This window comes from Condylostylus longicornis, unplaced genomic scaffold, assembly GCF_029603195.1.
Source record: "Condylostylus longicornis isolate FDR11 unplaced genomic scaffold, ASM2960319v2 ptg000009l, whole genome shotgun sequence".
Classification (NCBI taxonomy): Eukaryota; Metazoa; Arthropoda; class Insecta; order Diptera; family Dolichopodidae; genus Condylostylus; species Condylostylus longicornis.
Window position 1 is genome coordinate 2843772 of NW_026577978.1, and position 19603 is coordinate 2863374.

Genomic DNA, 19603 nt, shown 5'->3' on the forward strand with positions numbered 1-19603 from the left:
ATAATTGTGACCTTATCGCATACCTATATATTTTGGATATTTTTTTTTTATTATATTAATTATTATTGCAAAAAATGGCCCGTTTTTTTTATTTCTACTCGTATTAAATTATCCACCCCCCAAATGATTCATATATTCATTTCATTTATTACAAAATATTTTTTGTTTTTTCATTTAAATGGCCTTTAATAGTTTTATGGACGCCCTTGAACCTTAAAAACAAATTATAAACGCTATGTTTCATGCGATATACACAATTTGTACTTGTATACAAAATAAATTTTTAAATATAAATTGGAGGCCCCCATAGATGACATAAAAATTTATTAAATGAATAATTTTAAATGTAAATTGCATGACATTTTAATTTTAATTTCATTTTAATATTATGATTTTTACAAAATTTAAAAATGGTCTCAATAGTAAAAGATAAAAATTATAACAGTATAAAAATATACAATTTAGCTTACATGTATAATCATTAAAATTAAAAAAAAAAAAAACAGAGCATTTTATTAAATGAATGAATTTAAAAATTATTTTTTAACATTTTGTCTTGTTAGTGCGAAAAAATAAATTTTTAAAATAATGCTAGAATTATGTACGGAAATTTCAGATATTGCTTTAAATTTAAGGTTGAATTGCAATATTGTTTTGTAATGTAATATTGATTTTGTATTTAATTGAGAATTTCTTCTTAAAGCATAATACTTTAGTTTACCTATTTAAAACCAGATGTCGCTCTAATAGATCAGTACAAATTACGTATACTGTATAGTATATCACTCAAGAAGTTTCTCACAAGAATAAACTCTTTTTCTGTTAAACAAACAAAAATAATCGTTTTAAAAGCAATTATTTACTACATTATTATATAAAATTATTGCATACATTTAGGATGAGAAAAAGAAAAATAATTGAAAGGAATATTAAAATAATTGTCGAATTCGGCAATTAAATAAGTGAATTAAGGTAATGATTAATTTCAACAACCATTTTGTCATTTTAATCTTAACTGCTAACAATAACAACTGTTAACTATAATGTGACACGGTAGTAGAAGCATGTCACTATATTCCTGCATTTACAAAACTTAAAAAATGTTTGTGGTTTTGAAACACTAGATAGTCAAAAAAAAAGTATTTTTTTTGGAACCTAGCGGAGGGCTATAATTTTAGATGGAAGAAAATACTTTAAAAAATTTTCTGCTACAGAAATAAGTTTCAAATTCAGGATCTATTTATGTATAAAATTTCAGTTTTCTATCATAAAGAGTGCAGAAAATGTTGTAAACAGACACACGGACGGACAGATTGAAACTAATATTTTTTAATTCCAATTTTATTTTTTGGTAAAAGTGCTAAAAACAATAACAAATTTCATTCAAATGTTTAATCCTTTAACTACCAATTTTCGTTTTTGTAAGAAAAATTTTCAAAATCACGATAGTCTTAAACAAAGCTTCATTTGCACAGGATTAAAAATGTTATACAATTTTTTTCATTTTTCAAATAATATCTGGAATAATAATGGAACATTTTTTAAATAATATTGGTCCTATAGTGAAACAAAAGATTTAAAGTCTGCTATTAAATTTTATTTAATTGGAAAGATATAATAGTTTCTAATAGTGAATTTAAAATATTAATTCAGTTTTGAAAGAAATATAAAAATAATTTCAGAATATCTCAGCTCAAATATTCTCTTAAATATTGTTCTGCGAAAACGAATAACGTATGTATATGTTAGCGGCTCATTCAAATAAAAGAAATTACTTTATCAAAAATCATCGTTCTATTCTACTCAAATTGATTACTCAACACCAATACAAATAACATAACGATGACAATAAAACACAGATTTAATGTTGATATTACAGCATTGTTATTTGCTACCTACTATCCTATAACTACTACCTTCCGAATATTGTGCATGACATCATCATAATTCTTAACATATTATGTTAATCAATTTTACATTTCAAAAGAATGTTACTACACACACACAAAATACTCTTATTTCTCTTTATTTTTTGTCAAAGGTTAATGTCCAAATAATTGAACATACATAAATAAATAAAAAAAATGTTATATATGATTTTACTTAATACCGTGATTTCTATGCTATAACAGTTAACAGGAAGTAATGTAAATAAAAGTAAACAAATAAATTCTATATTCTGTTAATGTTAACAAGAAAAACAAAAAAAAAACAAGATAAGAAGAAAAGCTTTTGAAAAAATTCATTTCTTTACCTTACTTATTTTTTTTTTTTTGTATTCTGTTCTGTTACCTGTTCTGTGCTACTTGAGAAAGCTTTGTATTAGAACAAGAAAAATAATGTAAACAAAGAAAAAATCTAATTTTTTTTTCTGTTTTGTTTTATTCGCTTTGATTTTATTTTGTTGCATATTTTGTATACAGTGCGATGAATAATATGACGTCAGAAAAAGCTTTCCATTCTATTTTTCACATTTAATATAAAAAAGTAAGTGTGAAAGCTTTTTATATTTTAAAAATAATAATATTTATTTTTAATTAAAATAAATTTAATGCAAAAGAAATATTTGAGACTAGACTAAAATAATAGTATTAATAGAATGTCTTTTTTTTTTTTGGACAATTGGAAAGGGATGATATTTTGGCAATGATTTACGATATGGCAGTGTGGCCGAGCGGTCTAAGGCGCTGGTTTTAGGCACCAGTCTCTTCGGGGGCGTGGGTTCGAATCCCACCACTGTCAACACTATTTTTTTTGGCCAAATTTGTTTTTTTTTTTGTTTTTTAAAATTTAACCCTTAAATAAATTTTATTTATGAAAATATTTCAATAAAATTTATTTCAGAAAAATAAAAGAAAAAAATTTTTCATTTCTATGTAAGAATAAAATAAAACTTTTCACTTAACTTTTAATATTATATGTGTATAAAATGTTTGTTATATTGAATTAAATTATATATGTAGGTGAGTGGGTATGAATAACATACAATATTTATAAAGGTATATATGTATATAATATGTAAAGTAGGTAAAAACTTGAGTGAAAGCATTCTATATGATTGTTCTAATATTGGTGTAATAGTCAAGTAAGTAGACATGAGTATTTTTACAATTTTTTTTTTGTATTAAGATTTATTAAATTTTAAATTTTACAGTAAAAATATGTAAACTGTACAAAATATTATGTAAGTAAAAATTTTTACATTGTTCTTATGTCAAAATTGTATATGTAATGCAAATTTATGTTTGTATGTAAATTTTTTAAATAATATTTCTGATTTGTTACAACCTGGTTAGAGTAGATTATTAATGTGGTATATTGTATGAATAATAATTTGTAATAATAAGTATTATTAGGTATTTTGCTATCATTCGTGTGCATTGTGAAAATATATGAAAAAATTTTATATAAAAATTTTAGGAATTATTTTTATAGATCTAAATACATGTAGGCACCTACGATAAATACCAAATATTCTTTAAACAATATTTAAATTGATAAAAATAATTTTTAATTCGTTGTTATAGCTTTATAGTAAATTATGTAGGCACATATTGTTATTGCATATACTTAGGAGAAGATTTAAAAATAAGAAGTGCCTAAATATATACTAAAAATCTTAATAGTACTAGATGTTCAATTAATTTTGAATTTTTGCTGTTTCAAAAATTTTATAAAGAAAAGAAAATTTTAAAGGAATATTGACGAGCAAATGAACGAATGAGAAAATTGAAACTAATTCGTATTAAATTTTTTTTCAAATTTTATTGGAAATGCATCGAAAACAAAATTGGGGCCACGTTCTAATTTAACATTTTATTTTAAAATACAAAATCAATTAAGAAAAACTAAAATTATCGTAAATATTAAAATTTTAATAAAAATTTTCAAAAAAGCCGATAACTCCCTTTTCTTAAAAATTTCAGTTTACTATAGAAACTATAAGACAAATGTTGAATTTTTATTGAGCCTAACTTATTGATCTAGGCATGTTTTTTAAAAAAATCTTCAATTAAATATTGAAAAAAAATTGTAATACACATCTGACCTGAAATTTGACACACGACTGCCGAAAATTTCAAATCATAAACCTTGCAAATATTTTAAAAATTTTAAGGTAATGCATGGTTTATCGTGAAATAAATTATAAATGATATAGTTTCTACAATTAAAAAATTTTCGGCAATTAAAACATGATGCAGAGCTTATTAATGAAAAGTAAAAAAATAAAATAATTAAAATTAGCAAAAATTTAAAAATTAAGGAGTAAAAATCAATTTATTACAAAGAAATTAAATTAGTCAATGCTAAAAAGAAAATAATATTGCTTCAACAATTTCCCATGTACCCGAACGCTGTTTACTTTCCTGATCGCTACAATGACACTTTTTCACAAAGAAGCAGTTTTTTCAAAAAAGAGACGGTGACCGAAATGCCAGAATTAGTCTCGCAAACTGGTGACCTAACCAGATGTCTTCTATATATGTTTGGCCCCCCTCCCCCTCCATTATATTATTTTATTACAAATATTTTTTTTATAATAGCAATTAGTTGCAATTTAAGGAGTCGTTTTAAATTCTTAAAGATTTACTTTAGTTTTTTACTCACATTAATATTGGTGTATTGTGCAAGTGCAAGTGTCTTTGTTTTAACAATAGCTACAGTTTTAACTACAGTTTTTATTCAGCAATATTAAAATGAATTCAATTTTATTTCTTTTAAATTTTTTTTTTTGTAAAAACTTTACCAAAATGTTAATTTTTATTTATCTTGGGTTTTTAAAACTTAAATAAAAATTTTTGAAGGATTTTATTATTGACTCGAAAATCTTCTTTATTAAGTATAAAGGTATGTACTATAATATGCAGACTTTTCTTACTTTTAAGAACCATATTCGACAAAGAAATATTCAAAAAAAAAAAATATCGGGGGAGGGAAATGAAATTCAGTTGAAAAGTCATATATAATTTTATTTCAATTTAAAGTAGAAAATATGTAAGAAAATTTTGGGTTTTTTTTTCTGTTTTTTTTCTTCTATCCGTTCTTGAATTTTCTTTGAATGTTATAACATTTTTACAATTTAATCATATAGTGGAAGAACATATAATATTTTATAGTCATATATTTTTGAATAAAGTTGGGTCAAACCAATGGTTTGTATTGTAGAACTTTTCCCTTCAACAAGTGAAAATACTGCTTTTAAAAATCTATGTATATCCACCACACTATTAAAATTATTTTCATTCATAAACGAAACTATTTCTAGGATTGCATATATTTAGGATGAACGATTTATGCAGTCTTTGAAATAGATAAAAATTAATATAAAGAGGGGTTAACATAATGCTCGATTTTAAGGGTTAATTGTGTTAGTTAAGAAAAATAATTATATTTTTTAATGTCATGGAATTTACCGTTAGCTTTTTGCGTTTATAGAAATTTGAAAAAGCTTGAGGTTTCGGAAATATAAGGTGTCAAAAATTCAAATTTTACGAATTTCAAGAGGCGATAACTTGAGAGGGGGTAGAGATGGAAAAAAATTTTCTTCTAACGAAATAAACTATTTGTTAATGTCTAAAAGCTCCTAAAATTTCAAGCTTCTGCAGGCTAGGGTATAGGAGAAAAACGACATCAAAAATTTGGAAAAAAAGGACTTTAGATAACGGTAAATTTGAACAGCCATTTTGTTTTTCTAAGGTTTAACTATAGTATACCGCGCAAGGGAAAGCCAGCCGCTGCCTTTCTGCGTTTGCAAAATTTCAAAAATGCTTATGGTTTCATTGCAACAAATAGTTAAAATGCGCCATTTTTAGTGTTTTGGGGGGGTATAACTTCTAAAGGGGGGGAGATAGGTAAAAATTTTGTTCCACGGAAATAAGTTTCTAGTAAAGATCTATGCACGTATTAAATTTCAGCTTTCTATCTTTAAGAATGTAGAAGTTTTGTAAACAGACACACGGACGGACGGACGGACGGACGGACGGACGGACGGACGGACGGTCGGACGGACGGACGGACGGACGGACGGACGGACAGAGTGAAACTAATAAGCACTTTTTTTCAAAAATTTTTTGGAAAAGTGCTAAAAAAATTGGAATATATATATAAACACAAAATGTTATAATATGTCGATGGTGCAAAGCACAAAGATATGCTAAGTTCCAAAATTTTAAAAATTTAAAACCAATTTTGAAGGTTTGAAAATTTTGCGGAAAGAAGCAAGTTAATTTATAAGAATTTTGGCCTATTATTGGAATATTTGTGTTTCATCAGTATCTTATACTATAAGTTTTTACAATATAAACATTCTAAGAAAGCACATAGTCTTGTTTTATAAATTCGATCTTGCTCTTAGCCTATATTTGAACCATACACGAGATATCGTAAACTAATACACGCATATGGCATTGAAATCTATACTACACAAAGATCGGACCGTTCCAAATTAGTATTTGTGTAAAAAAAACACGGCATTTTAAAAAATTTGTTACTTAGCATATGGTTGCACTAGACCATTGATATATGCAGTATGTTATAAGTTGGTAGGTTTATTATTTGTGAAATTTTGATTTTTAGATTTTTTGTTTTTTTTTATTTTAACATCATTTTTGTGATTCATATGTGACGATATTATTATATTTTCGTTTTTCCGTTTTCTTTCTTTTTTGATGTATTCATAAATGTCAAATTTATTCATGTGAATACAACAGGATTCACAAGTTCATCCGTTTTTTATGGTATAGTCAGTCATTCAATGTTCCTTTTTGTATTTTTCTTTTTTTGGTTTTTGGTTTTTCTTTGTATGATATTGAAAATTTATATACAGTGTGTAGGAACATGTGTACATATTTGATATACTCCTTCTCTATATGTATATATGTATATTTATGTAGATAATATGCATGTGCTTTCATATTATAGTCATATTCTTTTCTCTAGTGGGTCGTATATAATTTTCTAGTCGAATAAATTATTATTTTTTTTCTTTTATACTTTCATTCCATTGGAGAAGTTAGAGATATGGAATATTATGTTTATTATAATATTTATGTATGTAGGTAGATATATGAATACAAATGTATATATCATATTTTATTATCATTGCCAGTATTAGTCTATGATTTAATTTATAATTGAGTTTTGGTTAGGTTACTTTGTTAACATGAAATGTTATACACCATATATGTTGATATATCATGTATGTATAACACTTTCTTCTTTTATGGAAATCAAATCAAATTTTATATTTATATTTCCCTATGGTCGTGGACTCTATTATATCATAGTATCAGTATTATCAGAGAATTGCTTTCTTTTTTTTCTCGCATATTGTTTGCGAGAATAATAATTAAATGGCAGTCAAAAGAAAAATATTAAAAATGCATTTTTTATTATTATATTAAAAAACAAAAATTAAAAAACAAAACTGGACACCAATTAAAAATTTAAAGATGAATTATAAGAAATTTATAAAATTTTAAATTTGGTATAAGTAGTCAGTATCTTTTCAAGAATTTTTAAAATTTTAAATTTTTTAATAATTTAAAAATCGAATTATTTTTAATTCTCGTGCTTTCGCCAGAGAAATCAATGGGAAATTAAAGTCATTGAAATTAAAAGATAAAGTAATTAAGGTTATTAAAGCAAGTGATAAAATATGATTAACACTTATATGGTTACAATTTATGAGTGAAATTTAGAATGTAAGCGAAAAGTTTTAAATGACATTTATAGGTAGTGCAATCTCTATTCATTTTTCTGCAAATTGAATAGAGTTTAGACGAACATAATTGAAATTCAAACACATATGTGATATCACGGGTAGTACAGCATATTTGTGATTTTAATATTGTGAATGATCGACGTTAACAATGTCATATAAATACTGTCAATTTTATTAATTGTCATATGAATTGACAAATATAGCTGGCATAAGAAAATTAAAATTACCTTAAAATTAATTGAACAAAAATTAAAAAAATAAAAACAAACGAAATAATTAGAACAAAACAAAAATCGAGTGTTCTCTATTTATTAGAACGTGCAAACTAAGTTTTTATTGTCAAGCTCAGTCGAGATATCATTCTCTCCCCCGTACAAGGTAATAATTTCCGTTTTTTATATACTTCATATTTTCTCAATTTTGATGTTTAATTGATTACAGCTATTGGTATTTGTCTTTAAAAAACCAAAAATTTTTCGATTAAAACCAATAAGTTTTTAAGGGAGAGTTTATATTTCGAAAGGGTGTTATTTTCTTTATATTCAATATTTTTATTATAATAGAATAGATTTTGTACTCAATTCTATTTTTCACGGTCTAATATTGCTTTTTTGAAAATTGCATTAAACTCTGTTACCATACTGGATCTCTTTCAGCCCTTTTATTTTAAGCTGTCGTGTATAAATTCATTATGTGCATTAAAATCCTCAGTTCAATTCAACTAAAACCACACAAAATTTATTACAATTTATGATTAAATTTAAAATTTTATACTTACAATCACTAAGCAACTAAAAAAATTCTTTGTTGTTGGTAACAATGGCAACTCTATATTTTAGTTATTCTTAGCTTTGGATTTACTTTTTATAACGAAAATAATCTTTACTTTAATACAAGAAGCTCAAAAAGAAAAATTATAAAAAACCAGGCAACAATAGACTTTAAGATACAAAAAAAAAAAATTTTTTTTTTGTATCTAGACTTACTTTTCATTTTTGGTTTTTTATTTTAAAGTCTCATTGCTTATTACATAATATAGGATGAAATTTAATACACACGTGTATACATATGTATATATGTAACATTTTATTTGTCAGTGGGAATTTAATAATATACAAAAAAAAAAAGAAAATCTATGTTACTGTGTATAACACAATTTTATTCATTTTTTTTTTTCGTTTTTGTTTTGATAATTTTAAACACAACGTGTGTTCTCTTGATCTCCAAATTCTCTTCTCTTATACTGCCATACATCTTCTCATATAGTATATACTAAAATATATATGTATAATTTTTTACAATTTTCATTTTTTTATGATATCTTTAAATATTTTTACTGTTATTACTTTATTTGTCCTTGAGGTATGCCATTTTATAGCATTCTACATATATGTACATACCTACATACATGTATAATATTTTATATACAAACTTTTCTGTTGTACAAAAAAAATATTATTATTGTATGTAGCTACATAAAAAATTTTATCGAATAGAATTTTAAAGTTTGCATAAATTTAGGAGAAAATCGAATAAGAAAATTTCTCTTGGAGTATCGCAAGTACATTTGAATTTGTATATGTGATTATGTCATATTGGTTTTTTTTGGTACATTTCCAACAATTTTTAGTACATTTTACAATGTGCTTGTCCGTCTGTTCTTGCGTTTTTTTTTACAAAATTTCTATTTCATTTTAGATAAAAAGCTGAGAATTTATACAAAAATGAATGTGCCTCATCTCCTGCCTAATAAGATCCCAAAATGTAGGTAACTAATTTCTTACAGCATACTTTAATTTTGTTCTTATCGTGAGAGTTTAGAACAATTTATGGAATATAACTTAAAAAAGAAGATCGGTTTATTTTGAAAATTTGCTGTTATAGAAACCATTGATTGGTTCTAAATATATTTTACTTTAAAGGCTATACGCAACTTCTTCCTCTCTATATACAAAAGCATAATTTATTTCATTTTAATTTTTTCCTCCCATTTTTCTCTTAAAATTTACCATATTATATGGTAACCGGAATTCTCTTGTCTATATCATTCATGCAAAATTTATTTAAATCCAATTGAATTCAATGGCCTTACCTATTAATGGTAAAAATATTAGCTAGATCTATAATACAAAATGTGCTCTATAATATACAAAAGGATAAAATGAGACAAAATAAATAGTGGAGATTTTTCTAAAAAAACAAAAAAAAACTCAAATAGAAAAAATGACAAATTAAAATAGTTGTACATTTTTCCTCTCTAAATCTCTATTGAGTGTTACGCTTTTTTAACGAATATTAATTGATGCAGTAGAATATTGAAATTTTAACAGAGGCACTGAAGTGACATTGCGTTTATTTACCCTATATCGTTTAATTTTGAAGGTTATTCTATGTGATGTGATTTTCAAATTTTTTACAGGATTAATAAAAAGTTTTCAAAGTAATGTTAAAATAGATTTTCAATAACATGCTAATAAATTGTAATATGCTATGGAATCCTTTCAGTATTTAGCATTGAACAATGAAAGTAATTTGAAAATTAATAATTTTTTGTTTTTATAATAATAAAATTGTGAATTTTTTTATTCGTAGAGGTAATGAGTTTTTGAATTAATGTGAAGTGTATTTAATTTTTATATTGAGATTTGTGTGTCCCCTAAGTAATAATATGACGAAATAAAGAACTGCGCCACAAAACGTAGGGCGCGTTTAGAGCAGCATGTAAATTTTGAGGCATCTCGGCTTATGGGAAACAGGAATGTAAACATAAAAACACGATAGAACAAAATTAATTGTTAGTCTGTTTGACTAATTTTAGTTTGATTAAAGTTTCCCAGTATGGAGAGGTTTGGGTTCATTTATCCTCATCATTCGATGATTTTTAACATTTGTATTAAAAAAAAATATTTAAATTTTCTTTAATTTTCTCTAAAATGCAACCACTTGTATGCAAACAGTAGTACGTTTTTTGTTTACATACCTTGTAAAGATTATACTGCAGGCAGACAGAGGCAGAGTATACAACTCTCATTAAAATTGTTCTAATAACTACTGTACTGTAAGATTTTCACATAAAAAATATTTCATTCCTTCAAATTCTTTTAAAACTGCATACAAACGAGATATTTTTAATTTTATCCGAATTGCATACTTTTAGGATACTTACACAAAAATGTTCGCATTTAGTTACTACTTTAAAAAATATTTTTCAAATTTTTCAAATTGTAAAAAAAATTTTATTTTTAAAATTTAATATTTTCTAATGAAACCTTACCAATTTGATACAATTGTAAATCAAAGTACTTTGATACCTTCTTTCTCTCTCACAAATTTCCAAATTTCATTTAATAAAATTTTTTTCTGTTACCTTATATTTCTCTTATATATTCAAATTCTTCTCTTTAGTCACAAGTCCATTTCATTATATTTTTTTTTTTTGTTGATATATTTATGTGTTTTCTCTCGCTTTTGTTTTCCTTTTTCACATTTTTAACCTATAATACAAATCTTGCAAAACTTTAGACTTTTGAGAATATTTCCAGTCTGTTGAAAATTACAATAACAAAAAAGAAAAAGATGAAAAAGAAATGGTCTTATACTTTTCATATTTTATAACTAACCACGATTTTTTTTTTTTCATTCTTCACTTTTTACCATTAAACCAATTGCATCTCTAGGGAATCATATCCGACGACCGTATAGACTATTGTAAAGAACCAAAAAAAACAAAAACCGAAAAAGTGAAAATAACAAAAATTTTTAAGCCAAGAAATCTTCTTATTTTTATGATCCTTTTGTTTTGTTTTTCCCATATTTTTTTTGTTTTTTTTTTCATATCTTTTTTAATTTCATTTTACAAAGAGAATACACTCTTCTTGTTTCCATTTCTATACTGCAAGTTAGGTGAAAAGCAGAAAAGGTTAAAAACACTATGGACATGAGGCTATGAAATTTTTAATGAAGGTTTTGGTTATTCGAAACTTTTATAGAATAAAAATTGCATAGAACTGAAAATGAAAAGTAATAGAAATAAAAATGACAAATTACATTTATGTATGTAGGTTATAAACTGACATGGGTTTTATTTTTTTTTTTTTTTGGGGGAAAAATGAGAAAGTAAAAAAGAGAAATGAATTCATTTTGCTTTTTTATTTTGCTTCTTTATATTGGCGACAGAAATTTATACAATTTCTTTCAAGTTATCTCTGTAATATATAGGTATATTGTATATGTTAATGTACTTGTATATAAAAGAAAGAAAATCAAGGACATCGCAGCAAGTTAAATTACTTTATTTGCCAAAGCAAAAAAAATTCTCTATATATCGCGAAATTTTCCATAATAATTTTTTTACACGATTTTTCAACACAATGCAATTATTTTATGAAAATTTTCATTTCTTTCAAAGAAAAAGAGTTTAAAATAATCTCTTTTAGGCTATACATAATATTATTATGTGTACATAGCTTTAAAAGTTAAGATAAAAAGTTCGGATTATTGCATATCTAAACGCATAAAATGTGTTATGTTTTACTTGTCGTGCGTTTAAAAGCTAAAAGAAATTTTTGTTAATGGTTATACTCGTATTATAGCTACATAGAGTACAATGCTTTGAAATATTTTCTTTGTCTCTCTAAAAGGATATACATATAAGGAATTTTGAAGGACAATATTATAGAAGAAGGAAAATTATTGTTGTTGTATTAATGTATATGTAAATAAAATAAAATTAAATGAATTTAATTAAGGAAAAATTTAATTGATAAAAAATTTTTTACTACAAATTTAGTATGATTCTGAAAGCGATACAGCAATCATTGTTTAGAGGATCAAAAATCAATAAAACATTTGTTCCAGAGTAGGTGGCAAATCTCAAGATCTTATAATATACAAATAGTTTTCATGCTATATCTCCTCCACAATAAAATTTTTTTTATTGGGTAATGACTTAGATTAAAGCTAAGATAGCTAGACAAAATTTTGCAAAAAAAAAATTTCAAAATTTCAAAAAATCTTGTACGAAATTAAAAAAATTTAATTTAAAAAAATCTTGGGGATAAAGAAAAGTAAAAAAAAAAAAAACTAGAAAATAGAAAAAATTGGAGTATTTCTATTCGAGTGTTGTGATTTCGAAAATACGTGAAATACAAAAAAGGTAATATATTAATTTTAAGTTCTGTTAGTAACCCTTTCAGAAACTGTTTGTTTGAAGTTGCTATCTTTCTCGAAAGGAAAGTTATAAGCAAAAAGAAAAATTAATTACCAGTAGAAATTCCGTGAAAATTCGTTAAAATCCCCGTATCTTTGGAGGCGTTATGGTTTTATGCCGATTCCCGAACAATGGTTTTATCTACTTTTGATCCTCTAACTAATGGTAAACGTTTCTGTATAACTTTCTGAAACACACTGAATCAAAATATTTGCACATAAGTATTAGAAATTGATTTTAGCAGATTAAGTACTAAGCATTGTTAAAATTTTAATACAACGTTTCATTAATTTTATCAATAAATGAAGTTTCTCTTATAGTTTCTTTCCTAAGTTTCGAACTGAATTTATAGTGCTTCAAACTATTGCCATCACTTAAGAATACTAAACTTGCACGTATTTTAAAATTACGTTAATTAAATGAAATTCTTATTAACTATAATAATAAATTCAAAATAGTTTAAAATATGTTATAATTTTTATTAGTATTCGAATAAGTTAGAATCTTATAACCTATTTTTTACTATACAAAAGACTCTAAACCGTCATAGAGAATCGAATTTCCGTAACATGTGTGTAGCACTCAAAAGCTTATACTTATAAAAGCATTGCATTCAAAAACAATTTTCATTATTTTAGATATCACAATTCTAAATAACGAATTCAGAAAATTCTAATGAATTGGATTTTAAGCAACAAAAATACTTTAGATAATATTTAAAGCCAAAACTATGATTCAATTATAAGTGCTATAGCAATGTGTTCATTTAGTGACACCGTATTCTCCAAAAATTTTGCTAATTACTTATTTATAAAAATAATTAAAGTGGCCCTGTTTCCATTCTTTAAATCATATGCTCAAATATGCTCAAGGATAAGGTTATATCAATTATTCTTATAAAATAGAATCATTAGCTCCATCCTGTTAATTATTTATGAAATTTTGTAATAATACAATTGTAATAAAACAAATCTTCTATAAAATTAATTTAAAAGCAGAATGCATTGAAACTACTGATGACAAAATTCTGAAAATGAAGTAGTGTTATATGGCACTTACTTATATACATGTGTTTAAATATATTTGTACATATTATACAAATAAAATCATATTTGAAATTCGGAAAGTGGAAATTTTTTCTCTCACTTTTTCTTTGTGCATTTGCTATGTATTGCTAGTTGATATTTTTCTTATTTTGTATTCAATTTTCTTTTCTAATAATAAAATCGCCCAGACGTGCAATAAAAATTGCAAATTTCATATACAATTTTTCACTTCTTTTTCTCATTTTTATTTGCATTTTGTTCAAATAAAAAAATAAGTGATTTTTCTTTTCTTTCACATTTGTTTTTATACCCTGCACTTCGTGAAGGGTATATCAACTTTGGTATGGAGTTTGTAACTACTTGAAGGAGTCATCTGCGGTATGGACATATATATATATTCTTGCTCAGCGTAAAATTCTGCGTCGATTTAGACATGTCCGTCTGTCCGTCCGTCCGTCCGTCCGTTCGCACGATAACTCAAAAACGAATAATGCAATCGACACCAAACTTTCACAAGTTTTTTCTTTTGTGCCAAGGACGAGCCCTATTGTTATTGGACTAATTCGGACAACGGGTTCGGGTAGCTGCCATACAACTCAAAGAGTTTATTTTAAATATTTCAAAAACTAATAAAGCTATAAATATAAAACTTTGTATAAATGTGTCCAATTATATTCTACACATGCTCTAAAAATTATAATGGGATAGCTGCACCGGTTCGGGTGGCTGCCATACAACTCCAACAGCAAATTTTTTATATTCGGCAAAATAATACAGTCAGATTCGTGAAACTTGGCACTCATGTGTCCAATTATAGGTCAAATATACTTCTGAAGTTTTAGAGGAATTACTTTACAGGTTCGGGTACCTGCCATACAACTCCAGAAGCTAATTTTAAATATTTGGAAAAATAATAAAGTCAGATTCATGAAACTTGGCAGTTTGATGTCCGATTATAGATCAGATATATTTGTGAAGTTTTAGAGGAATTGCTTTACAGGTTCGGGTACCTGCCATACAACTCCAGAAGCTAATTTTAAATATTTGGAAAAATAATAAAGTCAGATTCATGAAACTTGGCAGTTTGATGTCCGATTATAGATCATATATATTTGTGAAGTTTTAGTGGAATTGCTTGACAGGTTCGGGGACTTGCCAAACAACTCCAAAAGCATATTTTAAATATTTGGAAAAATAATAAAGTCAGATTCATGATACTTGGCAGTTGTGTGTCCGATTGTAGATCAGATATATTTGTGAAGTTTTGATGGAATTGTTTGACAGGTTCAGGTACTTGCCATACAACTCCAAAAGCTAATTTTAAATATTTGGAAAAATTATAAAGTCAGATTCATGAAACTTGGCAGTCGGATGTCCAATTATAGGTCAGACATATCCGTGAAGTTTCTATAGAATGATTTAACAGGTTCGAGTAATTGCTACACAATAACGAAAGGTGCAGGGTATTATTCAATCGGTTTATACCGACTGAAACGTTTTTACTTGTTTAGAATTTATATTGTACGAATTGTTTTATATAGAAACTTTCTAGCACTTCGTTGCAAAACTCATAAATTATAAAAAAAAAATAATAGAAAACCATAATAAAATTTTTACAAAGAAGATAATAATTGCTTTCAACATTATTATAATCTAGACTATACTATCGCATACACATGAATACATACATAAACAAATAAAAATTGATAATAAAATGAAATATGTGGAAGTATAACAGTTTTCATATACAGATTATGAATAAGTGTATGGAGTTGTCTGATATTATAAGAGTGTTGAATGTATTGTATGAATGAGTGGTACTATAAAGGTATCGGAAAAGAATTTTTTTTTTGTATGATTTGTGCCTTTTGTGGAATCATTTGATAGTTTGTTGTTTTTTTCAAGAAAAAGTTCAGTTTTGTATCTAATTTAATTTTAATTATTTCATAGAATATCACAATTTCTGATTTAATAGAAAAATTCTATTAATTTCATAAAAATTCTAAGGCATTAGAAATTCTTTTTTAAATGATTAAAAGAAAATGGGGAGAAAATTGTAGAAAATTTGTGGTCATTGCATGATTTGAGGTAAGTTGAATATCATTTCTCATGTATTGAGTTGAAAAGGCTTGGAAATTTTTTTATAAATTATTAAATTTGTCAAAAAATTATACAATACTATGTTTGACTTGGGTATATTTTTTTTTTTTCGGAAATTACTCGATTTCTGCACTAGCCCTTTATCAAGAAAGAATACTTTAATTTTTACTTTCTCCGATTCCATATTATAATATTCAATAATTCTCTTATTTTTACGCAAATTAGTTTTAATATTATAATTTGTATAACAGTTAAAATTATTGATTTTCTAATAATACACTTAAAATTACAATTAATAAATTCCTTATCTTAAAATACTGAACTTCACTTTATATGATGCATCAATTCTGTTATTTTTTTACGAGTTCTTCATAATGATAACACTTGAAGGGAAAGCTCTACAAGGATGGCATAATTTTTGTAACGGTTGAAAAAATTTGGGCCAATAAATGAGCAATAATTGTACAAATAATTTTAATAAAATTCAGAGACAATAGACTGATCTCATTGGCAAAAATATATAGATCATAATTGAATGCATTTCAAGAAATCTTTTATTATATAGGATCCCAGTTTTGAAATAAGCTCTGGATTAATAAAAATATGACCGCAAAATTAGTGAAGTACCCCATTAATACTCCTATGATTACGTCACAATTATAAGATCCCAATCTACCATGAAACATTTATGAATTTACTCTTTAAATACTAAGACTATTTTGTATTTGCAAACATCCCACACCGTTCTTTTAAATCAAATTTCTCTTTTATTTTAAATTTTCTCTCTTACTTTAAATTTTTCTTTGAATAATTTTTTTAGCTTTCTTTTGACGCCAAAATTTTTGACTTTACATTATGAATTATTTTTGAAATACTGTGAATTTGTCTATATGTATTAGTACATATATCTGTTATACTAAGGATAAAAATGTATTTATGATACTGGAATTTTCATTGTATTTCTGAAAATTGGGATAAGTCAATTTTCTCTAACTCAAATTTTCTGTTACTTTTTTCCCTTTTTTTTGTTTTTTTAATTTTGTCGTCCTTGCTTTACAATATTTGTGTTGTAAATGGTCAAGTTACCTCATACATAAGTATAACAATATCTTTATATACATAATATTCGTGTACATATGAACATAAATGTATACACGTGGATGTAGATGTTTGTTAAAATGTTAGAAACTGAAAATAATATGAGCTAAATTGAAAAGACAGAATACAAAGTGGAAATTTTTTTATGGTTTTAAGGTCATATGAGAAGAAAAAAAGAAGTAAAACAAAAAATTTCAATCTGTTTTTTGTTTTTTCTTTTGTTTTGTTTTTTGGCTCTGTTGTCTCTCTTCTGCTTTAATAAAGATTAAAGGAATACTTTTTAATTTTGATTTTCTTATTTTTTTTTTTTCGAAAAAAAAAAGAGTAAAAGAACACAAAAATTTCTGAATATTTTAACAGTTTCCTTATGGTGGGTGTTTCTATATAAATAATATGAAAATCTTCTATAATAATTTTAAGATTTAAAAATTGAATAAATGAAAATATTAAAAAAAAAAAGATTAATCTAAATTGTACAGGATTTATTCATGAAAAATGCAAGAGGTATTCTAATAGAAAATCTTGCCAAATTAAATGTTTTCTCGAGAAATTTGTATTTCAAAGAGTCTTGAAACTTTAAAGAATAACGAAATGTATAAATCTTAATATTAACCAAGTTCAACAAATTAGTGAATCTAAACTGATTTCAAGAACTTGTGTATGATTTGTAAATTGTGTTTTTCAATAAGAGCATAATTAAGAATATTTAAAGAAATAAGTTCAAAATTCAAGTCATACCAACATTAATGTTGCTATTTAAAAAATTTATTTATGTTTGCATACTCGTAAATCTACCTCTAAGTAGGATAAGATATTAAATAAGACCGAAACATAATTTTTATTTGTAGCGAAGCAATAACTTACATATACACAAATTTAAAATTCTCATATAATAATTACTCATTTAAAAATTTCTGTGTACAAGAATTTAAACAGCAATTATTCAACAACAATACGGCAATCAGTAGTTGAGAAAACGAGATTTTCTAACTGGTGATTGAGTAATTGTAGATCCTGTACTATAGAAAACATTATTAAAAAATCAAAGCGAAAAAAAAACCTAAGAGTTTTCTGTATTTAATAAATTTTGGGGAAGCAAAAGAAATGAAAAAACAAACTATTATTAATTGAAATTAATCTCCTTTTTAAAATTTTTAATTCTTATATACAAAAAAATGTTATTTCTCTTATATGAATGAAAATTGAAATTTTATTGGATTATTTTTAATTTGATTTGTTTGGGTCAGTTGTTATACCATAATATCCTAACAAAATTTTTGATTTCAACTTTTAATATTTCATATTAGCTATTAGAAGCAAATGGTTTTTTTGTATTAACAATTTAATTTCTTTAATTTGCATGTGAAATTTTTAAATATTAAAATGTTATAAAGATTTTTAATTTTTCAAACTGCAAATTATTAAAAGTGATAATCACGAATCGTAATTATTGTATTGAACATATCAGAGTTCTATTGTCTTTAATTACAATAAAATAGATCCATAACATCCTATATTTTCGAAAATTTTCAAAATCATTGTTAATATTCTTATAAATATTTTATTTACTGCAAATTCCCATTATAATTTATGTTGAAATTTTGTTCTAATATTCTAATAAGAATAATATTGTAAATAATTTAATGAAAATAAAATTCATACTTCGCCTAAACATATGCAATTTTTTTCGTTAAATCCAAAATTTGAAATGAATTGAAATAAAAGCTACATACTTTGACCTAATGTGAATAATATTTCCCATTTTCACCTCTTACACTAATTCACACAAATTATTTACATACTTAAAAAGTGAAAGCCCATTTATAATTATGTTGGATAATTTTAATGAACAATATCTTTGAATAGTATTTAGTAAATGTATTACAATATAATTAAGTGGCTAAGATATCATGCAACAGTGTTATCCGGACAATCCTGATCAACCTAATAATTACCTTTTGATGTATATTATAAAAGGCCAAAGATTTAACAATATTTAATGAATAAAAGTGGAATGTATAAGTTAATAAGCATATAAAATTTGTGATTTATTGAAATATTTTCAATGAAATTTTAATTTAAATGCATAACAATAATGATAAATTTTTCAAATGATAATTTTCTAATGAAATATTTTTTTATTAAATAATTTATTTTATATTTCATTTAATAAATTTTATAATTGAACTGATTAATAATAATAATTATTATTGTTTTCGACTTAATATTTGAATAACAATATAATTAATTATTAAAATTGTTAAAATAACATTCTAATTAAATTTTTCTTTTATATTTTTTAAAATAAAAAATTTCTATTAAATTTTGTCTGATAAATGATTACCCCTCGCTAATATAAAAAATGTTGTAAGATCAAAATCTATAATTAGAATGAATTATTTCCACAATATAACAATATAATTACAC

General features: G+C 24.7%; 1 protein-coding gene and 1 non-coding gene across 2 annotated transcripts in view; both read left to right on the plus strand.

Moving 5' to 3' along the window:
• The first annotated feature begins 2660 nt into the window (after positions 1–2660).
• On the plus strand, positions 2661–2742 carry Trnal-uag (transfer RNA leucine (anticodon UAG)). Its single transcript has one exon. It is a non-coding gene; the product is annotated as a tRNA-Leu (tRNA).
• A 10321-nt stretch (positions 2743–13063) lies between these two features.
• Positions 13064–19603, plus strand: part of LOC129618552 (lachesin) — a 70120-nt gene continuing 63580 nt past the window's right edge. Inside the window, exon 1 of the mRNA XM_055533360.1 lies at positions 13064–13097. Coding sequence (XP_055389335.1) covers positions 13064–13097 — 34 coding nt within the window. The remainder of the gene's footprint in view (positions 13098–19603) is intronic.